Source organism: Coregonus lavaretus (assembly GCF_964263955.1).
Source record: "Coregonus lavaretus genome assembly, chromosome: 21".
In the NCBI taxonomy this organism is placed as follows: domain Eukaryota; kingdom Metazoa; phylum Chordata; class Actinopteri; order Salmoniformes; family Salmonidae; genus Coregonus; species Coregonus lavaretus.
Window position 1 is genome coordinate 22,371,990 of NC_140008.1, and position 27,603 is coordinate 22,399,592.

Here is a 27,603-nt window from a genome sequence, read left to right on the forward strand (position 1 = left end):
GTACGAAAAGTGCAAATCAATCTCTGAACAACAGCAAAGGACCTTGTGAAGATGCTGGTGGAAACAGGTACAAAAGTATCTATATCCACAGTAAAACGAGTCCTATATCGACATAACCTGAAAGGCCGCTCAGCAAGGAAGAAGCCACTGCTCCAAAACTGCCATAAAAAAGCTAGACTACGGTTTGCAACTGCACATGGGGACAAAGACCGTACTTTTTGGAGAAATGTCCTCTGGTCTGACGACACAAATATAGAACTGTTTGGCCATAATGACCATCGTTATGTTTGGAGGAAAAAGGGGTAGGCTTGCAAGCCAAAGAACACCATCCCAACCGTGAAGCACGGGGGGTGGCAACATCATGCTGTGGGGGTGCTTTGCTGCAGGAGGGACTGGTGCACTTCATAAAATAGATGGCATCATGAGGAAGGAAAATTATGTGGTTATATTGAAGCAACATCTCAAGACATCAGTCAGGAAGTTAAAGCTTGGTCGCAAATGGGTCTTCCAAATGGACAATGACCCCAAGCAAGGTATTGGAATGGCCATCACAAAGCCTTGACCTCAATCCTATAGAACATTTGTGGGCAGAACTGAAAAAGCATGTGCGAGCAAGGAGGCCTACAAACCTGACTCAGTTACACCAGTTCTGTCAGGAGGAATGGGCCAAAAAACTGCACTTGCTTCCTGAGTCCCTGTGTCCACGTTACAGTATACTGCCTCACCAAATGGAGCAGAAGTTAATCAGGACATCTCCCAGACACCTACTTCGCCAACACTACGACCAGCTGGCACAACTGGGGACGGCTATGGATGAGGTCCTCCGCGTTCTTCAACGTCTCGACATTTCCCAAGGGGTGTCACCTCCAACAAGCGGAGGATTCTCTACCACAAGTCGACCCAGCGAGCCAGAACCCCAGCCCATCCAACAGGCTGCCCAGGTCAGCGATGCCCGTTTGTCCCTCCTGGACAAATATGACGTCTCCCTCCAAATATCGTGGCTTCATACTCCAGTGCTCCCTCTATTTCACTCATCAGATGGGAGCCCCGACCATGGAGAGGTCCAAGGTTGCCACAGTTATTTCCCTGCTGACCGGACGGGCATTGGAGTGGGCTACTGTTTAGCAGATGTTATTGCGGGTGTAGCGAAATGCTTGTGTTTCTAGCTCCGACAGTGCAGTAATATCTAACAAGTAATATTTAAAAATATCTCAACATATACCCAATACACACAAATCTAAGTAAAGCAATGGAATTAAGAATATATCAATATATGGACGAGCAATGTCAATGCGGCATAGACTAAGATACAGCAGAATAGTATAGAACACAGTATATACATATGAGATGAGTAATGAGTGAGAACGTAGAGGGGGGTGAGCGCCTAATCCAACTAAGGCAGGATGGTCAGACCACGGCGGAGTACGCACTAACCTTTTGGACAGTGCCAGCATCCAGCGGATGCTGGCACTGTCCAAACCTCTATTCAGAAGAGGTTTGCGTGAAGAGGTCCAGATGGAGTTGGTGTGCCGAGATGACAATCTAACCTTGGACACAGTCATTGCGATGGCCATCCGTCTGGATAAAAACTTTGGGCGTGTCGGCATCCCCATCGTCTCTCTCCCTCCTTCGTTGACCATTCTGAGTCAGAGCCTGAACCCATGGAGGTAGGGGCCACACACCTCACCGAGGCTGTTAGGGCTCTGTCCCTATTGCGGCCAGAAGGGGCACCAGCTTCAACGGAATCCACGAGAGCAGAGGGCCGGCCCCGTGATCATCCGTGTCCTGGGTTAGGCGTGAGTACTCTATCACTTTCCGCCAAACCTTTTTTAGTATCGATTTCACTGGCTGGCTGTCCCTCATCTATTGTTTCTACAGCTCTAGTGGATTCCGGTGCCGCTGGGAATTTTATTGACCAGGCCCTTGCCTCCTCCCAGCACATCACCTCATACCCGCTCTCAGTATGTACTCAATCTAAATCTCCCCGGCACACTCCAGCAGGAAAACTCCTTCCCCTTCCCGTGCCTCAGTGTCCCTGGTCTCATCTGTCCATTGATTTCGTCACTGATCTCCATGTTGGTGGTTGTGGACAGATTCTCAAAATCATGCCGTTTCATCCCTCTCTCTGGTCTCCCTACCACTCTCCAGGTCGCTGAGGCACTGTTCCAGCAGGTCTTCCGGCACTATGGCCTTCCGGAGGATATCGTCTCCGATCGTGTATCACGTACAGTGGGGAAAAAAAGTATTTAGTCAGACACCAATTGTGCAAGTTCTCCCACTTAAAAAAATGAGAGAGGCCTGTAATTTTCATCATAGGTACACGTCAACTATGACAGACAAATTGAGAAAAAGAAATCCAGAAAATCACATTGTAGGATTTTTAATGAATTTATTTGCAAATTATGGTGGAAAATAAGTATTTGGTCACCTACAAACAAGCTAGATTTATGGCTCTTACAGACCTGTAACTTCTTCTTTAAGAGGCTCCTCTGTCCTCCACTCGTTACCTGTATTAATGGCACCTGTTTGAACTTGTTATCAGTATAAAAGACACCTGTCCACAACCTCAAACAGTCACACTCCAAACTCCACTATGGCCAAGACCAAAGAGCTGTCAAAGGACACCAGAAACACAATTGTAGACCTGCACCAGGCTGGGAAGACTGAATCTGCAATAGGTAAGCAGCTTGGTTTGAAGAAATCAACTGTGGGAGCAATTATTAGGAAATGGAAGACATACAAGACCACTGATAATCTCCCTCGATCTGGGGTTCCACGCAAGATCTCACCCCGTGGGGTCAAAATGATCACAAGAACGGTGAGCAAAAATCCCAGAACCACACGGGGGGACCTAGTGAATGACCTGCAGAGAGCTGGGACCAAAGTAACAAAGCCTACCATCAGTAACACACTACACCGCCAGGGACTCAAATCCTGCAGTGCCAGACGTGTCCCCCTGCTTAAGCCAGTACATGTCCAGGCCCGTCTGAAGTTTGCTAGAGTGCATTTGGATGATCCAGAAGAGGATTGGGAGAATGTCATATGGTCAGATGAAACCAAAATATAACTTTTTGGTAAAAACTCAACTCGTCGTGTTTGGAGGACAAAGAATGCTGAGTTGCATCCAAAGAACACCATACCTACTGTGAAGCATGGGGGTGGAAACATCATGCTTTGGGGCTGTTTTTCTGCAAAGGGACCAGGACGACTGATCCGTGTAAAGGAAAGAATGAATGGGGCCATGTATCGTGAGATTTTGAGTGAAAACCTCCTTCCATCAGCAAGGGCATTGAAGATGAAACGTGGCTGGGTCTTTCAGCATGACAATGATTCCAAACACACCGCCCGGGCAACGAAGGAGTGGCTTCGTAAGAAGCATTTCAAGGTCCTGGAGTGGCCTAGCCAGTCTCCAGATCTCAACCCCATAGAAAATCTTTGGAGGGAGTTGAAAGTCCGTGTTGCCCAGCGACAGCCCCAAAACATCACTGCTCTAGAGGAGATCTGCATGGAGGAATGGGCCAAAATACCAGCAACAGTGTGTGAAAACCGTGTGAAGACTTACAGAAAACGTTTGACCTGTGTCATTGCCAACAAAGGGTATGTAACAAAGTATTGAGAAACTTTTGTTATTGACCAAATACTTATTTTCCACCATCATTTGCAAATAAATTCATTAAAAATCCTACAATGTGATTTTCTGGATTTTATTTTCTCATTTTGTCTGTCATAGTTGACGTGTACCTACGATGAAAATTACAGGCCTCTCTCATCTTTTTAAGTGGGAGAACTTGCACAATTGGTGGCTGACTAAATACTTTTTTCCCCCACTGTATATGGAAGGCTTTCATGGAGAAGCTGGGGGTCATGGTCAGCCTCACTTCCGGGTACCGGCCTCAATCTAACGGGCAGGTGGAGAGGATGAACCAGGAGCTGGGGAGGTTCCTGAGGAGTCACTGCCAGGACCGACAGGGGGAGTGGGCCCGATTCCTTTCTTGGGCTAAATTTGCCCAGAATTCACTTAGTTTCCCTTCCAATGTGTCCTGGGGTACCAGCCGGCCCTGGCTCCATGGACCCTGTGCCAGACCAACACTCCTGCGGTGGACGAGTGTTTCCGGCGCACTGAGGAGGTTTGGAACGCTGCCCACGTCAGGCTCCAATGTGCCGTCCGCCGCCAGAAGAAGCACTCTGCTCGGCTCCACGGGTGTATCAAAACCATACTAACTACAGCTTACTCCGGTTGTAAAGTGGTGCCATGAACTCAATATTAAGAGGTGAAGGCCTCCCGAGTGGCGCAGCGGTCTTAGGCACTGCTTCACTACAGAACCGGGTTCGATCCCAGGCTGTGTCACAACCGGCCGTGACCAGGAGTCCCATAGGGCGGCACACAATTGGCCCAACGTCGACCGGGTTAGGGGAGGGTTTGGCCGGGAGGGCTTTACTTGGCTCATCGCGCTGTAGCAACTCCTTGTGGCGGGCCAGGAGCCTACAGGGTGACTTCAGTCGTCAGTTGAACAGTGTTTCCTCCGACATATTGGTGCTTCCGGGTTAAGCGGGCGGGTGTTAAGAAGAGTGGTTTGGCAGGTCATGTTTCGGAGGATGCATGACTCGACCTTCGCCTCTCCCGAGCCCGTTGGGGAGTTGCAGAGTTGAGACAAGATTGCAATTGGATATCACGAAATTGGGGTGAAAAAGGGGGTACATAAAAAAAAACATAATAAATAAGAGGTGAGAAATACATCATATACTCACAGAAAGCTGACTCATCTCTGTAACGAGAACAACAGTAGTTGCTTTGAAAACTGTAATAGCATTTTGAGCAACAGTCATATGTTTGTGCTTCTCAGAGGGAGTGAGTGTCAGCAGCCGACAGCGAAACAGGGACAGGCAGATACTTTCATGGCAGGGTTCAACATAATGCATAGGCTATAACTGTTGACCAAATAATGGTTTTAGAACAATTTACAGGACTGCTGTGTAGCAAAATCACATAAAATTACCAACGAAAGCGAAATGCTTCAGTAAGAGGAAGGCAATGTCGGTGTCTGTCATTTTATCAATAGCAGTCTCTAATTAGCATCAATACCAAAGAAGCAGGCAGCTGCAGTACATGGGTTGTTCCACCAATTAGGTGCCTTTTGAGTAGCATAACTTGGTGAGAAAAATAAACTGTTTAATTTTAACATTCTGTCATAAAGAGCACAAGTTCAACTTAATATAAAACACATTTTCCCATCTCAAGAGGTTAAATAAAAAAATGACTATAGTAAGTGCCTATTAAGTGCCAAATAAAGTAACAGGGTTGACGACTTCATCTTAAATCAGCCATAAATCCCCTTGTGACAGGGGGATTGGAAGCTTGTTGTGTGCAACAAGGAGGGGCAATTGTATGCATGCTTCACAACATTTTTTAAATTGTTAAAACATTTCTAGCCTGTCTATCTACGTGTAACACCGTTGATGTGATATGCTTGACCCGCTCAGTTTTCCACCACAAAACACCAGAAAATGGCCAAAAAGAGTAGAACCAGCTCCCGCTTTGACCCACTTCATATGTATATATTGTATTCTAGTCAAGGCTCATCTTATATAACTACTGCTGTACACACATTTTCTATTCATACTGTCCATAATGTCTATACACACCATCATATACATATATATGCACACAAATCCAAAAAATTCAAAGAAAGGAATTAAGAAATATCAGGATGAGCAATGTCAGGGTCGGGAATATACAGTGAGGGAAAAAAGTATTTGATCCCCTGCTGATTTTGTCCGTTTGCCCACTGACAAAGAAATGATCAGTCTATAATTTTAATGGTAGGTTTATTTGAACAGTGAGAGACAGAATAACAACCAAAAAATCCAGAAAAATGCATGTCAAAAATGTTATAAATTGATTTGAATTTTAATGAGGGAAATAAGTATTTGACCCCCTCTCAAACAGAAAGATTTCTGGCTCCCAGGTGTCTTTTATACAGGTAATGAGCTGAGATTAGGAGCACACTCTTAAAGGGAGTGCTCCTAATCTCAGCTTGTTACCTGTATAAAAGACACCTGTCCACAGAAGCAATCAATCAATCAGATTCCAAACTCTCTACCATGGCCAAGACCAAAGAGCTCTCCAAGGATGTCAGGGACATGATTGTAGACCTACACAAGGCTGGAATGGGCTACAAGACCATCACCAAGCAGCTTGGTGAGAAGGTGACAACAGTTGGTGTGATTATTCGCAAATGGAAGAAACACAAAATAACTGTCAATCTTCCTCGTCCTGGGGCTCCATGCAAGATCTCACCTCGTGGAGTTGCAATGATCATGAGAACGGTGAGGAATCAGCCCAGAACTACACGGGAGGATATTGTCAATGATCTCAAGGCAGCTGGGACCATAGTCACCAAGAAAACAATTGGTAACACACTACGCCGTGAAGGACTGAAATCCTGCAGCGCCCGCAAGGTCCCCCTGCTCAAGAAAGCACATATACAGTCCCGTCTGAAGTTTGCCAATGAACATCTGAATGATTCAGAGGAGAACTGGGTGAAAGTGTTGTGGTCAGATGAGACCAAAATCGAGCTCTTTGGCATCAACTCAACTCGCCGTGTTTGGAGGAGGAGGAATGCTGCCTATGACCCCAAGAACACCATCCCCACCGTCAAACATGGAGGTGGAAACATTATGCTTTGGGGGTGTTTTTCTGCTAAGGGGACAGGACAACTTCACCGCATCAAAGGGACGATGGACGGGACCATGTACCGTCAAATCTTGGGTGAGAACCTCCTTCCCTCAGCCAGGGCATTGAAAATGGGTCGTGGATGGGTATTCCAGCATGACAATGACCCAAAACACACGGCCAAGGCAACAAAGGAGTGGCTCAAGAAGAAGCACATTAAGGTCCTGGAGTGGCCTAGCCAGTCTTCAGACCTTAATCCCATAGAAAATCTGTGGAGGGAGCTGAAGGTTCGAGTTTCCAAACGTCAGCCTCGAAACCTTAATGACCTGGAGAAGATCTGCAAAGAGGAGTTGGACAAAATCCCTCCTGAGATGTGTGCAAACCTGGTGGCCAACTACAAGAAACGTCTGACCTCTGTGATTGCCAACAAGGGTTTTGCCACCAAGTACTAAGTCATGTTTTGCAGAGGGGTCAAATACTTATTTCCCTCATTAAAATTCAAATCAATTTATAACATTTTTGACATGCGTTTTTCTGGATTTTGTTTTGTTTTTATTCTGTCTCTCACTGTTCAAATAAACCTACCATTAAAATTATAGACTGATCATGTCTTTGTCAGTGGGCAAACGTACAAAATCAGCAGGGGATCAAATACTTTTTTCCCTCACTGTATATTCCCGACCCTGACATTGCTCATCCTGATATTTCTTAATTCCTTTCTTTTGTGTGCATTGTTTTGTATTGTTAGGTATTACTGCACTGTTGGAGCTAGAAACACAAGCATTTCCCTGCACCTGCAATAACATCTGCAAAATATGTGTACGTGACCAATAACATTTGATTTGAAGTGGGTTAAAATCTTCCTAGAAGTCATAAAGGATGCACAGGGGCCATGTCAAAAGGCTGAATTTTGGCACTTTAGCAAGTCTTCATTCATATAAAAAAAATCAGATTCATTGAATGTCCATGTGGTCTATATATTAAAGGGCACTTCATTTAATATAAAAGGCTTTTAAAATTCTGTATTTGTGCACGTCTACTGAAAAAATCAAAAGTTCGCAAAAGGCACTCATTTCGTGGAACGACCCACAAATCAATGGATTTTAAAAGAATGTTGCAAAACTATACATGATCACAGATAAAGTAACATTGAGAGTTAGAGATGAATAGGTAAAATATGACTAAGCAGGTCTGTGGAACTACTTAATATAGCTGTTAAAGGGGTCTTACATTTGACACATAGCAGTGTGACACAGAGGACAGGTTTTCAGTTACAAGAGAAAATGAAACCTATGTAGGTCCACGTCTACGACAAAGTGTTATGTGTGCAGCTGCTCTCGCCTCAGGTCTAATTATCTAATCAGCATCCCTGTCACTGTCCCTCTAGCTACCAGGCCATCGCTGTCATGGAAACAGAACATCTCTAGCAAGATCTCCAATCTCACAACTTCAAACACTATTTTTAACGTCTGGAAAACTAAAGACATACAGGTTGAACAGATTGTAGCAGAGAAATTAGAGCACAAGTAAATAATCCTCAAGCAAGTAGTACTTTGGACAAATAGAACATCTACAAATCTACCCTCAACTTCATTGGTATAGATGTGTTTGAGTGTGATCAAACAGCCCCTTTATGCACCTGTTAGATTACTCTGATTCTGACAGTTTGGACAAGTTTTGCTGGATATAGCTATCTGTTAATGTTTGGGTTTAAGCTTTCATCATAAGATAGGACAGTCCCTTGTATCGCATGAAGTGAAGTGTTCTTTGTTTTTGTTTTCTTTAAACTGTGACTGTACCATTTAGGCCGGCTGGTGGACTTCACCACTGGAGACATGCCATCCCTGTACAGGCTCTTGGTCTTGCTGAAGTTGACAATGTTGAAAATCACCCTCTGAAAGACAAATGTGAACATTCCATTAGATTGGAAGAATTTGTGAACAACAAAATGGGGATGCTATGAAAGTGAAATATCAGAAATGGAGCAATGAATGAGAAACGGAGGAAAGTTCATGATGTCAACACACCACCGTCAATCGTACATAATGACTGATTATTATGCCTGAGTAGAGATAAGAAAGTGTGCTTCAAAGCATGATAGCACAACACATTATAAAGTAGAGATGAAAAGACATATCTGTCAACAGATAGCGTGGTGAAACGGTGGCCTAGCAGATGATCATGCTGAAACAGACAGGCTACCGTGGGGCCAGCTTGGCTTTAAAACATTCATTCATGACTAGATGAGGGATATGTCCTACTCTCCCAGGAAATGCACTGGGACCCCCCTCCTACACCAGGATCCTGATTAGGATCAGGGGAAGAAATATGAAGGGGGAGAGATGAATAAATGTATAAATAATAAATAAAATAAAAAATGACAATACTATTATCACTGTGCAGTAAATGAATCCTATTGATGGACCATATCAAATTACCAACTAAGTCCAGGTGGTGGAAGTGAACTGTGTGCTACTGAAATCCTATTACAACCCCCCCTCCGCCTCCCCCTCCCTCCCTCTCACTCATTGCCATCACAGGAGCAGGGATTGTGGCAGGCTGATTCAGACTTAGGTAAAATGACATTTAACTGATGTTCTGACTGGCAGCAGGCTCCTGTACCGTGGAGATAAGACCATCGCTGCTGGCATTTCAATTAAACTTTACTGCCCTGCACATCTGTTGCCAACCCTACTTTCGGCTTTTCCTCAGGCAAATACATCCTCATTTTCTGACTTACATTGGTCCTCTTTCTTCTTTTTCACCAATTCAGATTGTCTTATTTAGTGGCTGTGTCTCATGCCTGTAATCTATTTGTCAAGCTTCTTTAACTCCAAGATGGAGCTCTGTACTCCACCAAGGCAGGCAGGCTACAACAGTCTCTGTACTTCTGTTAAGACAAGGCACTGTAGGTGTTTTTGTCCGCCGCATAACGTCACCTGGTGGTCTGATTGTAATAGACCAATGACAATTCATCTTTGATTTCCATATCCCCTCCTACTATCCCGCCCGGTCAAAATGTTGACATGCACAGGAGAGGTAGCTAGTGATGCACGGCCAAAAGCAAGAGAGATTGTGGAGTAGCTGGCTGTAAGGCAGCGATTGATTCTTTGCACTGTCTTCCATCAGAACAGTCAATTAGTCTGATTTCGCAAAAAATATATATTATATGTTTCTAAACACCTGAATTAATCGTGAATAATGATGAGTAAGAAAGTTACAGATGCACAAATATCATACTCCGAAGACATGCTAACCTCTCACCATTACAATAACGGGAGGTTAGCATTTTTTGGGGGGTATGATATTTGTGCGTCTGTAACTTTCTCACTCATCATTATTCACGATTCATTCAGGATTATTCGTAATCATGGTAGCATCCACAATAATGTAGAAGCGTTTAGAAACATATTATATACAGTGAGGGAAAAAAGTATTTGATCCCCTGATGATTTTGTACGTTTGCCCACTGACAAAGAAATTATCAGTCTATCATTTTAATGATAGGTTTATTTGAACAGTATGTTTGTGCACATGGATGTCTGTGATGTATGTTTGTTTAATATAGGTTAATGAGGCAATACAAATGTGACTTGACTAAAATGTGACTAAAATGAAAGGGCTTTTAGTTGACTAAAATGGCCCGCTGTTTTTGATATTTTTACAATAACAAGACTAAATCATTATTAAAATGATAAAAATGTGCCTACGACAGATCTTTTAGTCAACAACATTGTAGTTACGCCACAATGCTAGCCTAATTGACAGAGTGGAATCAAGTTTTTCGAATTTGTTATAAAAAATGAAAAGCTGTAATGTCTTGAGTCAATAAGTATTCAACCCCTTTGTTATGGCAAGCCTAAATAAGTTCAGAAGTAAAGGTTTGCTTAACAAGTCACGTAATAAGTTGCATGGACTCACTCTGTGTGCAATAATAGTTTTTAACATGATGTTTGAATGACTACCTCATCTCTGTACCCCACACATACAACTATATGTAAGGTCCCTCAGTTGAGCAGTGAATTTCAAACACAGATTCAACCATAAAGATCAGGGCAGTTTTTCCAAGTTATTAAATATACTTTGGACGGTGTATCAATACATCCAGTCACTACAAAGATACAGGCGTCCTTCCTAACTCAGTTGCCGGAGAGGAAGGAAACCGCTCAGGGATTTCAACATGAGGCCAATGGTGACTTTAAAATAGTTACAGAGTTTATTTGCTGTGATAGGAGAAAACTGAGGATGGATCAACAACATTGTAGTTACTCCACAATACTAACCTAATTGACAGAGTGAAAAAAAGGAAGCCTGTACAGAATACAAATATTCCAAAACATGCATCCTGTTTGCAATAAGGCACTAAAGTAAAACTGCGGCAAGGAAATTAACTTTATGTCCTGGGTACAAAGCGTTATGTTTGGGGCAAATCCAACACAACACATTAGGCAGGCAGGCAGGCAGAGAGAGACAGACAGACAGACAGACAGACAGACAGACAGACAGACAGACAGACAGACAGACAGACAGACAGACAGACAGACAGACAGACATACAGACAGACAGACAGACAGACATAATCACCTTTGGTAGCGATTACAGTTGTGAGTCTTTCTGGGTAAGTCTCTAAGAGCTTTGCACACATGGATTGTACAGTATTTGCACATTATTCTTTTTATAATTCTTCAAGCTCTGTCAAGTTGGCTGTTGATCATTGCTAGACAGCCCTTTTCAAGTCTTGCCATAGATTTTCAGGCCGTTAAGTCAAAACTGGAACTAGGCCACTCAGGAACCTTTCATGTCGTCTTGGTAAGCAACTCCAGCAACTGAACAGAAATATAAACACAACATGCAACAATTTCAACGGTTTTACTGAGTTATAGTTCATATAAGGAAATAAGTCAATTGAAATGAATAAATTAGGCCCTAATCTATGTATTTCACATGACTGGGCACCCCTGCCACCCACTTGGGAGCCAGGCCCACCCACTGGGGAACCAGGCCCAGCCAATCAGAATGGTGGACATTCCTGCAGTCAGCATGCCAATTGCACGCTCCCTCAAAACTTGAGACATCTGTGGCATTGTGTTGTGTTACAAAACTGCACATTTTAAAGTGGCCTTTTATTGTCCCCAGCACAAGCTGCACCTGTGTAATTCGTTTATTTTTTACTTAACTAGGAATGTCAGTTAAGAACAAATTCTTATTTACAATGACGGCCTACACCGGCCAAACCCGGACAATGCTTGGCCAATTGTGCGCTGGCCTATGGGACTCCCAATCACGGCCGTCATTTTACATTTGAGTCATTTAGCAGATGCTCTTATCCAGAGCAACTTACAGTTAGTGCATACATTATTTTTTTTTCATACCCCCTGTGGGAATCGAACCCACAACCCTGGCGTTGCAAACGCCATGCTCTATCAACTGAGCTACATCCCTGCCGGCCATTCCCTCCCCTACCCTGGACGACGCTGCGTCATTTGCGTGCCGCCCCATGGGTCTCCCGGTCGCGGCCGGCTACGACAGAGCCTGGATTCGAACCAGGATCTCTAGTGGCACAGCCTTAGACCGCTGCGCCACTCGGGATCATGCCGTTTAATCAGCTTCTTGATATCCCACACCTGTCAGGTGGATGGATTATCTTGGCAAAGGAGAAATGCTCACTAACAGGGAAGTAAACTAATTTGTGCACAACATTTTGTGAGAAATAAGCTTTTTGTGCGTATGGAAAAGTTCTGGTATCTTTTATTTCAGCTCATGAAACATTGGACCAACACTTGCGTTTATATTTTTCTTCAGTATATTTTTCTTTTCTTTCTTATTTTCTTTTGTTTTTACAAATGTTAGAGTATTTTGTGTCGTTCACAAAAAATGACAAATCCATTTTAATCCCACTTTGTAACAACAACAATACTTTCTAAAGGCAATGTTAATGTACTGTATGTCACGTCAGTATCCTTACTAGCTAACTCCCCAACCTAGGGCTAACCTCCGATAGCCTAAATACGGTTGTGATAAACAGAGTGCTTTCTGTTTTTCTCCTGCAAATATGTCTCTAACTTTTGAACGGTTGGAGCTATAAACTATCAGGAACACGAATCTGATGCACACAAGCTGCGCAGGACTCATTAGAACAGAGAGTGGACAGGACCAGGCATAATCAGACTGGGGGGGGAGCATCACATCACTGAAAGCAATGTCAATTATGTTATTTTCTACACAGAAGATTATTGCCTGGTGATCTTCTGATCACTTTCCAATACCTTTCTGAATCATTTCAGTGACTTCAAACCATACTTCCTTCAGATTGACATACTGTCAAAGTACAGTCAGACTGATTTGTAATAGACTGTCATAGCCCCAAATAAAAAAGTAAACTTTAGCTGTTGATTGGGTTACCACTTACCAATAAAAACGAAATGATGTCACCACATTCTATAAACAGAAAATAAGATGTAAGGCAGTGAATATTCAGTTTCAATCTAGCAAATTATGGTATGGATATGAAAGTGGTTCTGTTGTATTACAGGGCATATTTTGTTTGTCTGTCCATTTCTTTCTGCAGACAAGTTCCCAAATCCATCCAGGATGGGTTCCCTGGGCATCCCGGAACTCCTGGTAAATGTGAATGACTACTCAGGCTGCAGCACCACTCAGTTCCTACGGCCCAGATAGCCCCAGCACCAACTGACAAAGCTCCTATAGGCCAGATACCTGTAATGACTACCCATGTATTCTATTGGTCATACAGCCACTCCCCTGTCCATTGACAAGTCCTACTAAGTCTGTCAAACTGGATGAGCGCCGTTCAAGACTATCCTATCAACGGGACATTAAAAACTTTAATATCCTATGTTTCACTGAGTCGTGGCTGAACAAGGACATGGATCATATACAGTTAACTGGGTTTTCCGTGCATCGGCAAGACAGAACAGCAGCCTCCGGTATGATCAGGGGGGGTGGTGTGTGTCTCTTTGTTAACAACAGCTGATGTGCAATCTCTAATATTAAGGAAGCCTCAAGGTTTTGTTCGCCTGAGTTAGAATACCTCATTATAAGCTGTAGACCATACTATTTACCAAGAGAGTTTTCATCAATATTCTTAGTAGCTGTCTATTTACCACCACAAACTGATGCTGGCACTAAGACCACACTCAACAAACTGTATAAGCCCATAAGCAAACAAGAAAATGCTCATCCAGAGGCGGCGCTCCCAGTGGCCGGGGGCTTTAATGCAGGAAAACTGAAAAAAACTAACCTTTACTCCACACACAGAGATGCGTACAAAGCTCTCTCACCCTCCATTTGGCAAATCTGACCATAACTCTATCCTGCTGATTCCTGCTTACAAGCAAAAACTCAAACAGGAAGTACCAATGACGCGCTCAATACGGAAGTGGTCCGATGAAGTGGATGCTAAGCTACAGGACTGTTTCGGTAGCACAGACTGGAATATGTTCCGGGATTCATCTGATGGCATTGAGGAGTATACCTCATCAGTCACTGGCTTCATTAATAAGTGCATTGACGATGTCGGCCCCACAGTGACCGTACGTACATATCCCAACCAGAAGCCATGGATTACAGGCAACATCCACACTGAGCTAAAGGCTAGAGCTGCCGCTTTCAAGGAATGGGACATTAATCCGGACGCTTACAAGAAATCCCGCTACGCCCTTCCAATGAACCATCAAACAGGCAAAGCGTCAAAGCTGTTGTATTCGGCGCATGTGACATATAACATTTGATTTGATTTGATTTGAAAGGGCATGGTTTAACCACTACATGTACTGAAAAAGAGTACTATATAGATCCAAGAATGTTCTGTTATGGGGACAAAAGTTCTATAAATTACTTTTTTTCTGAGAGTGTAGTGGTTGAACCATGCCCTATAACTGCTTAATAGGACTTGTCAATGGGTAGGGTCTACGGGTCTCTCTGTGATTGAGTGTATGACTATTTTAAAACCCATTTGTAGTGTGTGTAGGGGCAGTCGTCACCAACTATCCTCTTGGAGATCTATTCTCCGGTAGATGTTCACCCCAACCATCACATATCACAACAGATTCTGCCAATAAGTGTGAAATACTAACTCCTCCACCTTTCCTGTCACAGGATGAAATTATAGTTGTGTATAGTAATGTCAGTGTTGGAGAAAGCTGGTGATGACAATGTAAATACAACCACTAGTTTTTTTTTACTTTATACAATCGATGACTACTCTGTTTACATTTTAGTAATTTAGCAGACGCTCTTATCCAGAGCGACTTACAGTTAGTGAGTGCATACATTATTTTTAAATTTTTCATACTGGCCCCCTGTGGGAATCGAACCCACAACCTTGGCGTTGCAAACGCCATGCTCTACCAACTGAGCTACATCCCTGCCGGCCATTCCCTCCCCTACCCTGGATGACGCTGGGCCAATTGTGCGCCGCCCTATGGGTCTCCCGGTCGCGGCCGGCTATGACAGAGCTTGGATTCGAACCAGGATCTCTAGTGGCACAGCCTTAGACCACTGCGCTATACCTCCTATATGATTATGTTTAGCTAACACCATCTTACTTTCACCATGATCTGTTTTCCTCTCACAGGAACACCTTACAGAGCTTGCACACATGTACAACAATAACTTGATAAGATACTTACAAGCCATGATTCAGACTTTCATTATAACCTTGTTTATGATCAGTTTATTATGTTATGTAAATAACTGATGAGATAATATTTGAAGAATGACAACAAACTTTCATTGCAGTCTGGTTTCTTTATTTACTTTCAACAGCAGAAAACATTCCAAAATGTGTAATTCAAGAGTGTTTACACATTAGAAAATGTTTAATAAGTTATAATCTCCAGTATCATCACAATGTCTATTTAGTAAAACTATTAAATAGACTTTGGGATGATACTGAAGATTATACCACAGTCTGCCCTGTAGATAATCTGCAGGATATAGGCCAGGATGGTCGGTCCACCATGAAAAACAGGCTGTTCTGGTCCTGCATCTTCTGGTGACCTATTGAAAATTGTACAACAATGATATAGTAAATTAAGATGCACTTTTGTTTTGATGACCAGACAAAGTAGCCTACAAACTTGTGGAAGTTCGTCGCTTTCAGGGTCCAACTCCAGCTCTAACTGACAGGTTGAATACCATGTGCTTATTTTTTTTTGAAGGGGTAAGGGGGTGGGCTCTAGACCATCCTATCAGCTAATCAGGGCTGTGCTGTGTATGTAAATATCTAATTTCATATTCAAATTTGTTTCCTAACGCCCACACGATCAGACTGAGCATTTCAGGGGCCCAAGGAGGCTCAGGGAAATAAATGATTAAAAAAAAGTTATATTCAAAAAATAATAACAAACAGTGATTTATTAGACATAAAGTGATGATTTAAAAATGTAATTAAAAAGACTGCATGGGGGCTTTAACTGGGAACAGAAGTGGCATGAGTGTGACAGATCTACACCCGAGGGGTCATCATTCAGCTTCCAATTTCATCATTCATCGTCCACTTCCCTGACACCAAGCCTCTCACATGTACCCTACACGGCATCATAACTCATATGTGTCCCTGTCCTTTATAATGGCACGTCATCACTAGCCCCCCCTTTCCCTTTCCTTTCCTGAATTCCTGTCTGTGCTTATGCACACATTCACCTTTCCACATCCAACACTGCTGCTACTGCTGCTGCTGCTCACTTCTGGATGTGTTAGCTGTGTTAGCTACCATGAGCAGTGGCTCTCCAGCAACCGTCAGCACACTACCAACAGCATCATCATGGAGGCAAATTGGGGGATTAGTTTGAGGTGAGGACGAGTGAGGAGGTAAATTGGAGAGTCTTTTTATCTTAAATGGTTTGTCTGGGCCACGCCGCCTGGAGCCCCCTCATCACACGCACGCAGGCTGGTGGTTGGGTGCTCTCGTTATAACTCTACCTACACCCAGGACCAATTTGGGCACCTGTCTCCCTATGTGCGTGTGCGGGGAGCGCTGTCCTGGAAATGTAATTACACATAGAACAGTTAGAACAGATTAACATCCAGGCTGTCTGAGCTGTCATCTCAATGAAGCATGTCAAACCCCCCTATGTCCAGTCACTGCCAGAGTGAAGGCCAAACCAGGTGTCTCAGTGTCACCCTGCAGCACACATCATACAAGCACCATGTAACCACTATGTATCCATTCTGGTGAAATAATGTAAAATTAATAGAAAACCAGAAATTCTACTTTGAGTACCATCTCTTACATTTGTGAATGTTTTGATCTAGCTCCAATGTGTTGACTGTAAGCAGCAGAGACAGGCAGCAGGATAGTTCATGTAAAGGGTGTGTGGCCCTCACCTCCCCACTGACTTCTACAGAGACACGGCACTCAAGAGCTCTCAGGCACAGATAACCCAGACCATGGCAGGCTCCACACTAAAATAGCTCCATGTCAAACGCGGTTCGGGGGCAAATGTTGTCTTTTGATTCCCATCGATCCTGGGAAAAAAACACTGAAATATTAAAGAGACTATTCTAAATGGGGTGGTAGCCTATCTGGACAATGCAATCCCTCTACCCATGGAACAAATTCTGGGGAAAAACAACAACGTGAACTAGCTAGCTAGAAGTGCAAGTTGAGAAATCATGGTACATGATTCAGAGTTGAATGGTAGACACTTTTGTTTACATTGAGAATCAGCAGAGGGTCATGGGTACTAAGCAGGATACAGGGAATGAACAGGAAGTGACCCATTGCCCTCTGTGGAACACAGACTGGACTGTAGAACTAGTGGAGCGGTGTCTGTCTGGCTCACAGTACACAGCAGAGAGCCCCTCAGCCATCACAGACACCCAGGCTTATTTTTCATGGCAGCCTACCTGTTCCTCTCCAGCAGGCTTTGATCACTAGATCGCTGGCAAAGCATCACAACCAGGCCAACAGATTCACAGTGACTGACACAGCCCTGATGCCACGGCAGACAGGAATACAGAGGGGAAAAGCAAGGGCGCCAGCCACAGTCCCTCCCAATAAAACATAGGACTAGACCAACAAACTAAAGATACGGCAAAGGGTTTCATTTCACACTTTTAGTGTTGTGGAGTATGCCTTTGTGGATTCACACAGTCAGATCACTGCAATCCCAAGGCATTACTCCATTGGCCCCAGTGGTGAAAGCCCAGTCTAATGCCACACAATCATGACCTGTGGTTAACCTCCCTTCATCACACTTGTTGCGAAAAGCTGCTTGGCCATAAAGTGGCCATGAGTTCAAGATGCAGAGGTACAGGGTTGGCTATGGAAGACCTGACAGGTTGCTCACAAGCAGCCAATGTCAGCTCAGGATGGCGGCCTGTAGAGGAGACACTGACCTCAGGTTAAAACTATTCCAATGTCGGGAATCTCCTGTTGTCTTCCTGTCGCCACCTGAGCCTCATATGGACAAAACAAAAAAAAGATGCTGTTTTTTGAGGTTTTGTATTGTTTTGAAATGTCCTCTGGAAAATAAAGTAGTGAAGTCTCAGATACCTACTTATTGATCTGAAGACCTGCTGGGCAGCCTTTAAATGTCAGCTTTTCATTTCCTTCTCCCTCCCCCAAAAATATGTATTAAAAAGAATTGTTTCAGAGCAATCAGATTGCAGGAAATGGTGACAATCCTTTAAAGCAGCCACAGGACCTTTTGTTTGGATAGGCATTTACATTCGTATCGGTCTCTATTATTCCACCGGAGAACCAGGAAGTAGTCCATTGTATGGCAATGTACGATTTAAATACGTTTAATTGGCCTTTCCTTTGAGTGACTGACAGTGAAGTGCAATATCCTCCAGACAATGTAGGAGGTCAGACAAAGAGAGTCAATAATACTCTCTGAGTTCGAAAAGCATTCCATTAACCTATTGAGGACATTTCTACAGCTGAGGCAATAATAAAATAAAACTGCTAAATTACTGTGTATAACAGACTGCGCTACTGCACTATGCGTGCATTTTCAAGCATATATACTTAGCAACGCGCATGCCTCGCCCAGCTGAGGATTTGTCTTTTTCAGCCATCTATTTCCTGTGTTTGACGGGTGAAAAATCCACTTGTCACTTAAATGTCGCTGGATTGACTGCTTCCATTTTACTCCTGTAACTTTTTCATACTCTTGGCTTGTGCCTGTCGTTTTTTCCGGTTAACGTTACGACCGCGGAAATGTTTGTAATGACCTGTCAAACACACCCCGGTAATGGCTGAGATGGGCTCAGTGAGATACATTGGCTTTCCGTTGAAACAATAAGAACGCTAAAGCTTCGTCAGGGATTTAGTGCACCGTCTCAATGCTTACATCACAAGAAAGAGAAGAAAGATAACTTTATTTTGATGGGTGTTCATTTTTTGTGGAATTGAATTTCTTTATAATTTAATGCAGTTGAAAAATTAGATGAGCTGAAATGAAAGCAATCTCTGAAAATGAACACTCAGATTATAGTGATATTATGTCTGATCTCGCAAACAATGTAAAGTATGTTTAGATAGGTGTAATCTAGAGCCAAGCGTGTTGATTTTTAATCCGAGGGTATCCTGCCATTAGCACACTTGTTGAATTATGCAAGGTAACGTGACAACAACAGTAATTAATGAGGCAGTCTAGACAGCACAGGTGAGCACAGGTATGGTAAACAGAGCAAGTGTTTGGTGGTTTCATCCCTGTTCCTCCCCTTTATGTTAATTTATTCATATGTGTAAATACACCCAGTGTATTTGTGCAAATTCAGCACATATAATTGTCTTAATTTGAACACAAAACATACTTTTTTTGCATACCTGATACAATAAGAACATTTATATATAAGTGCATTCTAAAAAATGAATAAGTGAAATTTGAGAATAAATGGAATACCTGAATTTCCACCAAAATCACTGAACTCCATTCATTATTTGTCCGTGCCAGTAAAAATTTGTATGTGCTATAATTCAGTCAATATCTGATGGATTATAATAATTCTAAAAGTTTGAAGTAATTTCATCCATTGTCCAACTGTTGCATTTATTAGAATTGTTTTTAAAACATTTTAACAATTTCGATGACCTTTGCTAATATTCTGCATATACCGGTAATTAAAGGTGCCTTATGTAGAAATTGCTCCGCCATTTATTGGTTGCAAAAATTCTAATAGTAATTTCAGTATACGTGACAAAACAAGCACTTTTTTGGAGAAACATTGTACCATCTAAACCGCTGTGAAATATATTTTCAATAACCCAAAATATTGCATTTTCAGCTTGTTTGAAGCTGGTGTACAAAACCGAAAGTAAGACGCAAAAACTAAACTTAAGAATGGGAAGCATAGAAATAATGCACATAGAACCGATCTACCGCTTCTTAGACTTGATTTCAATGAGAATGACAGATCTTTAACTCACATTTCTATGTGAATTTGGTCGGGTCGCCCCAAAAGTTACATATTGCAGCTTTATGTATGCCATATGTAGGCTATAGTAGATACTTATATACAGTGTTATTATGTATGCATACTTTTTATTTGTTCAATTGATTGTGTTTGTGTGTGTGTGTTTTCATGGTCAGCTTGCCACACTCCTTTAGATATGAATAGACTCCACTGCCTCCAGTTTAATTGACAGTGTTGACAGCTCCCAGGCAATAAGACACAGTGAGCTTTGGTGCATGCTGTGAACACGCAGCTCTCTTTATTAGCCTGGTCTTCATTTCTTTCCTGCTGAATTTTCAGATGGATAAACCCACAACCAGATAAATATGAGGAATATTGATGTCCGTGCACCACAAAGTACTGTATCTCTGTGCTCACGCAACCCTCCCCTGTCAAACATGTGCCTTCTCCACTATCCACACAAGAGCAGAGCGATGCATACTGACAGCCCATTATTTTAATATATTCACCTTAGCAAGAGAAATGCCTGTGCTCTAAATATTAAGCACAATCTCTGGTCTCTTGAGGAGACCTGGCTAATTTTTTTCTCCCACTGAAGCATTTTCCCTCTACGATTCCCTCCTGTATGATTTAGAAGAGTTGCTAGTCCTACAGGATCACTCACTTCATATGGCCAGGCTAGAACTAATGACAGCCTGTACAGACACCAGTCTCCTGCTAACCTAATTCAGAGCCAACTGATGTTCCTCCTGCTTTAAACATGGCAGAGTTCATTTGCTTAGTCTAGCAGTTCTCTCTAGGCCTAACTCTTGCAGCGATTTTGCTCGGGGTCCCCCATCAAGCCACTCCAGAGCGCTGGAATTGTCAGAAGTGATGGATGACTATCAACTTTCGGCTGTCTTCCGGACCGCTCCTGGGAGATTTACAGGCCCGCTGACTACCAGGCATGAAAACCAATCCCTCTTTCTCATTCCTCCCTCTCTCCCTCCGTCCTTCACACCACCTAATTCTCTCCATTTAAACCACCTCTGTTCCTAAAAGTGTGCAAAACAACACAAATATTCACGCAAACAGAAAAACCAATTTGTCTCTTGAATGTCACTACACCATAACATCTTTAAACTGACTGGCTGTTCTCTGACAACCTCTCTCTACGTCCAACTTCTCCACAGGCCAAGTCACTGAAAATATCCATCTACATGTACTGTATGTGTTGAAATTATAGCATCAAAAAGGTGTGAGGCTAATTGCGCTCACAAAAAAGTAATTGCTGGGCCTCCCAAGTGGCGCAGTGGTATAAGGCACTGCATCGCAGCGCTAGCTGTGCCACTAGAGATCCTGGTTCGAGTCTAGGCTCTGTCGCAGCCGGCCGCGACCGGGAGACCCATGGGGCGGCGCACAATTGGCCCAGCGTTGTCCAGGTTAGGGGAGGGTTTGGCCGGCAGGGATGTTTTGTCCCATCGCGCACTAGCGACTCCTGTGGCGGGCTGGGCGCAGTGCACACTGACACGGTCGCCAGGTGTACAGTGTTTCCTCCGACACAATGGTGCGGCTGGCTTCCGGGTTAAGCGGGCATTGTGTCAAGAAGCAGTGCGGTTGGGTTGTTTTTCGGAGGACGCATGGCTCTCGACCTTCGCCTCTCCCGAGTCTGTACGGGAGTGGCAGCGATGGGACAAGACTGTAATAAAGGGGTTAACATTTTAAATAAATAAAAAAGTTAGAAAAAGTAATTGCTTTATTATCATGACTTGGTGGACATAATGATTGTTAGAAGGCATTATGTTAATGTAATTAAACGGTTTCATTACTATTATTCCCCCACTAATTGGGGGTATTTTCCAGGCGCAAGTCCTTAAATAAGCAAAGTTGCATCTAAACACTACTTTGGGCTAAAAAACAGAAAAGAAGAACAGGAGTGGACTAAACTGTGCAAACCATATAAAATTCATAGAATGTACTGACACAAGTGGAAATAGACTATAATGTGAAAACAATAGAGGATCACTTTTAGCTCATGCAAAAACCCTCTTCCTCTGTCCTACCAGATCAATAGTTTCTTTCTATACCAGAAATGAAACTACAGATTGTACATTTAGGCCTAAGGGAAATTTACTGGACAAAGACATAGGTCACGACTCAATCAATTTGATGTTACATTTATGTTTATATGACAAAATGTAGATCTATGACTTTTCGGTTCTAAAAATGGACTATCTAGGAAGAAACATAATATTTGCATTAATTGGCACATTTTTCAAAGGAGACATGCTGAATGGTGGAATACATTTCTATTTAAGTATATGGAGCTGACACAGAGCTTCAGAAAAGAGGGTAATATACATAAATAACATGCAAATGTTATTTAGATAGCAGTCTAATAAAATGCAAAAGAGTGTTCTGAGTAGCCTTATCAATTATTTGAGCTTGAGAAACGTGGCCACCTCCTACTCGTGAATTCACTGGAAGCCACTGTAATGGTACCTGAGCGAATGATCTCTAGCCTATCTGTCAGCCTATTACACAGTTTATGCTGAGCTTAATCAGACATGTTCACACTTTCCATTTATATTCTGTGGCACATTACATTCCAATGAAATCTTCAGAGGGCCCAAATTTCTCCCAGATTGGAATCTCGTTTCTGTGCTGAGACATGTTTATTTGTCTGTCTCTTTTTTCACTGGAGCAGAGACAGGGTGGTGTGATTACAATGAACACCTAGACAGGAAGGCTGAAATATACCATCACAGAGCTTTGCACACACACAAGCTGAAAAGCATCAGCTAATGGTGTCCTGGGTTATTTTTAACCACTCTCACGATGAAGCCATTCCCTGACAGAGAATCACTCTTTTGGGGATGGTTTCCATTGCTCTGGTTAGAGTATGTATGGTGACTAGTCTGATCATCAGTCTATAACCACACAGTGAGTTCCTATGCCCACTTGAAGGTGACACAATGGAGCTGTTCAGCATTTTTAGGCTTTACCTTCTCTCCCACTGCTCTGTCTACATTTAAACCTTCATCCAGAGACGGAAGAGGAAGCAAGACACCCCACTTACAGTTTCTTTTCGGATCAACGGAAGTCAATAGACCAGAACCAGCTGCTATCACATTACATTTTAGCAGCTACTCTTATCCAGAGCAACTAGGGTTAAGTGCCTTATTCAAGGACACAGACAGATTTCTCACCTAGTCGGCTCGGGGATTCAAACCAGCAACCTTCCGGTTACTAGCCTAACGCTCTTAACTGCTAGGCTATGGAAGAGCCACAGGAACTAACTTTTTCTTTAATGGCAAACGGCATGAGTGAACTATCTTCATTTATCCACCATGGTTGCTTCATCCTACAGTTTGAACTTCAAATCCCAGTGACCTTTGGGCCAGAAACCAATGATATTGTGAGGAGACAGATGTGCATTGCAGAGAACCAATCTGGTCTTGCTATCTCTATGTCTGGTGTTGGTTGAGTATTTTACAGTGGGGGAAAAAAGTATTTAGTCAGCCACCAATTGTGCAAGTTCTCCCACTTAAAAAGATGAGAGAGGCCTGTAATTTTCATCACAGGTACACGTCAACTATGACAGACAAAATTAGGGAAAAAAATCCAGAAAATCACATTGTAGGATTTTTTATGAATTTATTTGCAAATTATGGTGGAAAATAAGTATTTGGTCACCTACAAACAAGCAAGATTTCTGGCTCTCACAGACCTGTAACTTATTCTTTAAGAGGCTCCTCTGTCCTCCACTCGTTACCTGTATTAATGGCACCTGTTTGAACTTGTTATCAGTATAAAAGACACCTGTCCACAACCTCAAACAGTCACACTCCAAACTCCACTATGGCCAAGACCAAAGAGCTGTCAAAGGACACCAGAAACAAAATTGTAGACCTGCACCAGGCTGGGAAGACTGAATCTGCAATAGGTAAGCAGCTGGGTTTGAAGAAATCAACTGTGGGAGCAATTATTAGGAAATGGAAGACATACAAGACCACTGATAATCTCCCTCGATCTGGGGCTCCACGCAAGATCTCACCCCGTGGGGTCAAAATGATCACAAGAACGGTGAGCAAAAATCCCAGAACCACACGGGGGGACCTAGTGAATGACCTGCAGAAAGCTGGGACCAAAGTAACAAAGCCTACCATCAGTAACACACTATGCCGCCAGGGACTCAAATCCTGCAGTGCAAGACGTGTCCCCCTGCTTAAGCCAGTACATGTCCAGGCCCGTCTGAAGTTTGCTAGAGTGCATTTGGATGATCCAGAAGAGGATTGGGAGAATGTCATATGGTCAGATGAAACCAAAATATAACTTTTTGGTAAAAACTCAACTCGTCGTGTTTGGAGGACAAAGAATGCTGAGTGGCATCCACAGAACACCATACCTACTGTGAAGCATGGGGGTGGGAACATCATGCTTTGGGGCTGTTTTTCTGCAAAGGGACCAGGACGACTGATCCGTGTAAAGGAAAGAATGAATGGGGCCATGTATAGTGAGATTTTGAGTGAAAACCTCCTTCCATCAGCAAGGGCATTGAAGATGAAACGTGGCTGGGTCTTTCAGCATGACAATGATCCCAAACACACCGCCCGGGCAACGAAGGAGTGGCTTCGTAAAAGAAGCATTTCAAGGTCCTGGAGTGGCCTAGCCAGTCTCCAGATCTCAACCCCATAGAAAATCTTTGGAGGGAGTTGAAAGTCCGTGTTGCCCAGCGACAGCCCCAAAACATCACTGCTCTAGAGGAGATCTGCATGGAGGAATGGGCCAAAATACCAGCAACAGTGTGTGAAAACCTTGTGAAGACTTACAGAAAACGTTTGACCTGTGTCATTGCCAACAAAGGGTATATAACAAAGTATTGAGAAACTTTTGTTATTGACCAAATCCTTATTTTCCACCATCATTTGCAAATAAATTCATTAAAAATCCTACAATGTGATTTTCTGGATTTTTTTTCCTCATTTTGTCTGTCATAGTTGACGTGTACCTATGATGAAAATTACAGGCCTCTCTCATCTTTTTAAGTGGGAGAACTTGCACAATTGGTGGCTGACTAAATACTTTTTTCCCCACTGTAAATGTAGCCACCGGCAGTGTTTCAGTCGAGCATGCGAATAATATCAAGACTGAAAGTAAATATGTTATTTTGCTTTTTGCTCGATCTGCAATAATTACAAAACAGCCCTTGGTCAAGCCTGGAACACTGCCAAGAGCCATGGGGCAATATATGAGTCATTTTGAGATTAATAATGCATTACTGTCTAGATGGGAAGCGCCAACATCGGAGAGTGAACCCAGGATCCCAGGATCCTGGCTATAAATAACAGTGCTGGACATCTCATAGAGCCCACCCCAGCAGGTGCTCTTGCATCTCTCTAGTACGCACATGAATATGCAGATCTGAGAAAAGACCAAATAAATAAAAGCATCAGGGGTTTCCTGTGATAGTAACTGTGCCATTCTGAGGCGGAAGATGATAGATATGTCCTTCCATCCTGCAGCTGTTCAAACATCAACAGCAGCCCAAATTAAAAAATGAAAGTGGCGCGGCTTTATTGCTTGTGACACTCAGCAGGGTGATGCGTCAGGGCCGTGCTGATGGAGAGGGGGAGGTTAATGAATGTCCAGCGCTGTTGGCAGAGCATACACTACATGGTCAAAAGTATGTAGACACCTGCTCGTCGAACATCTCATTCCAAAATCATGGGCATTAATATGGAGTTGGTCTCCCCTTTGCTGCTATAACAGCCTCCACTTTTCTGGGAAGGCTTTCTACTAGATGTTGGAACATTGCTGCATTCAACCACAATAGCATTAGTGAGGTCAGGCACTGATGTTGGGCGATTAGGCCTGGCTCGCAGTCGGCGTTCCAATTCATCCCAAAGGTGTTCGATGGGGTTGAGGTCAGGGTTCTGTGCAGGCCAGTCAAGTTTTCCACACCGATCTCAACAAACCATTTCTGTATGGACCTCGCTTTGTGCACGGGGGCATTGTCATGCTGAAACAGGAAAGGGCCTTCCCCAAACTGTTGCCACAAAGTTGGAAGCACAGAATCATTTAGAATGTATGCTGTAGCGTTAAGATTTCCCTTCACTGGAACAAAGGGGCCTAGCCCGAACCATGAAAAACAGCCCCAGACCATTATTCCTCCTCCACCAAACTTAACAGTTGGCACTATGCAGTCGGGCAGGTAGCGTTCTCCTGGCATCCGCCAAATCCGGATTCGTCCATCGGACTGCCAGATGGTGAAGCGTGATTCATCACTCCGGAGAACACGTTTCAACTGTGTCCAATGGCAGCGAGTTTTACACTACTCCAGCCGACGCTTGGCATTGCGCATGGTGATCTTAGGCTTGTGTGTGGCTGCTCGACCATGGAAACCCATTTCCTGAAGCTCCCGATGAACAGTTATTGTGCTGACGTTGCTTCCAGAGGCAGTTTGGAACTTGGTAGTGAGTGTTGCAACCGAGGAAAGAAGATTTTTACGCGCTACATCACTCTGTGAGCTTGTGTGGCCTACCACTTTGTGGCTCAGCTTTTGTTGCTCCTAGACATTTCCACTTCACAATAACAGCACTTACAGTTCAGTTGACCGGGGCAGCTCTAGCAGGGCATAAATTTGACAAACTTGTTGGAAAGGTGCCACGTTGAAAGTCACTGAGATCTTCAGTACGGGCCATTCTACTGCCAATGTTTGTTTATGGAGATTGCATGGCTTTTATACACCTAGATTTTATACACCTGTCAGCAACGAGTGTGGCTTAAATAGCCGAATCCACTAATTTGAAGGGCTTCTTTTGGTCATGTAGTGTATTTTCAGCCTCGCTGCCGAAGGCCTTAACAACAGCACACCTCAAAATAACAGAGAACAATTTGAGAAAAATATAAATAATCAATAAATAACGGGGTCAACAGGACCAACAACAAGGGGGTCGAAGGACATCACAGTCATGAAAGCAGTGCCACGTTGGCAAGAAGTAATGTCACAGGTCAATGTTTTTAATGCAGAATCCAGGGGACTTGGACCCCACAGCCCTGCTGGATCAGCAGCAGAACTCAATGTGAATGGCTTTAAAATATCAATCTGGTTGCTGCGCACTTCTCACACGTGAGCTAACATCCTCATTAATCAATCAACTGCCTCTGTGCGGTCGCTCCATGCTTTTTATTTCCCTCCCCTATTCTTTAACTCCTCTGTATCTTAGCACATCATACAGCAACAATGGCTGTGGGAGAGTATTGTAATGCGAGAGGTAAGCTCTTGATTGGGAGGCAGTAAAAAAAGCAATCTTCTAGACTGGGGCTCATCTACATGCACACCGCGTGTCTGCCCACATGCCTCCGAGGCAGACCGTTAAAACATAGCACACAGTTTATTGTGGAGCCATGCTGGTATCAGCTCCAAGGGCCTCTGTCTGCAGATGATGAAAAAGGATTGAAATGGACAGCTCACATCAACAGCTTCGAAAAGCAAGAGAGCAGAGTAAAGAAGGACAAGAAACAGGATAATAGTCTCAGGCTCATCACTTGAAAAATGT

At 43.3% G+C, this 27,603-nt stretch overlaps 1 protein-coding gene across 1 annotated transcript in view; it reads right to left on the minus strand.

Annotated features, from left to right (window-relative positions):
* The window catches only part of agbl4 (AGBL carboxypeptidase 4), a gene marked incomplete at both ends in the record, with an annotated part of 483,778 nt that overhangs the window by 238,853 nt on the left and 217,322 nt on the right, over positions 1 to 27,603 (minus strand). Inside the window, one exon of the mRNA XM_084186220.1 lies at positions 8,473 to 8,567. Coding sequence (XP_084042346.1) covers positions 8,473 to 8,567 — 95 coding nt within the window. The remainder of the gene's footprint in view (positions 1 to 8,472; positions 8,568 to 27,603) is intronic.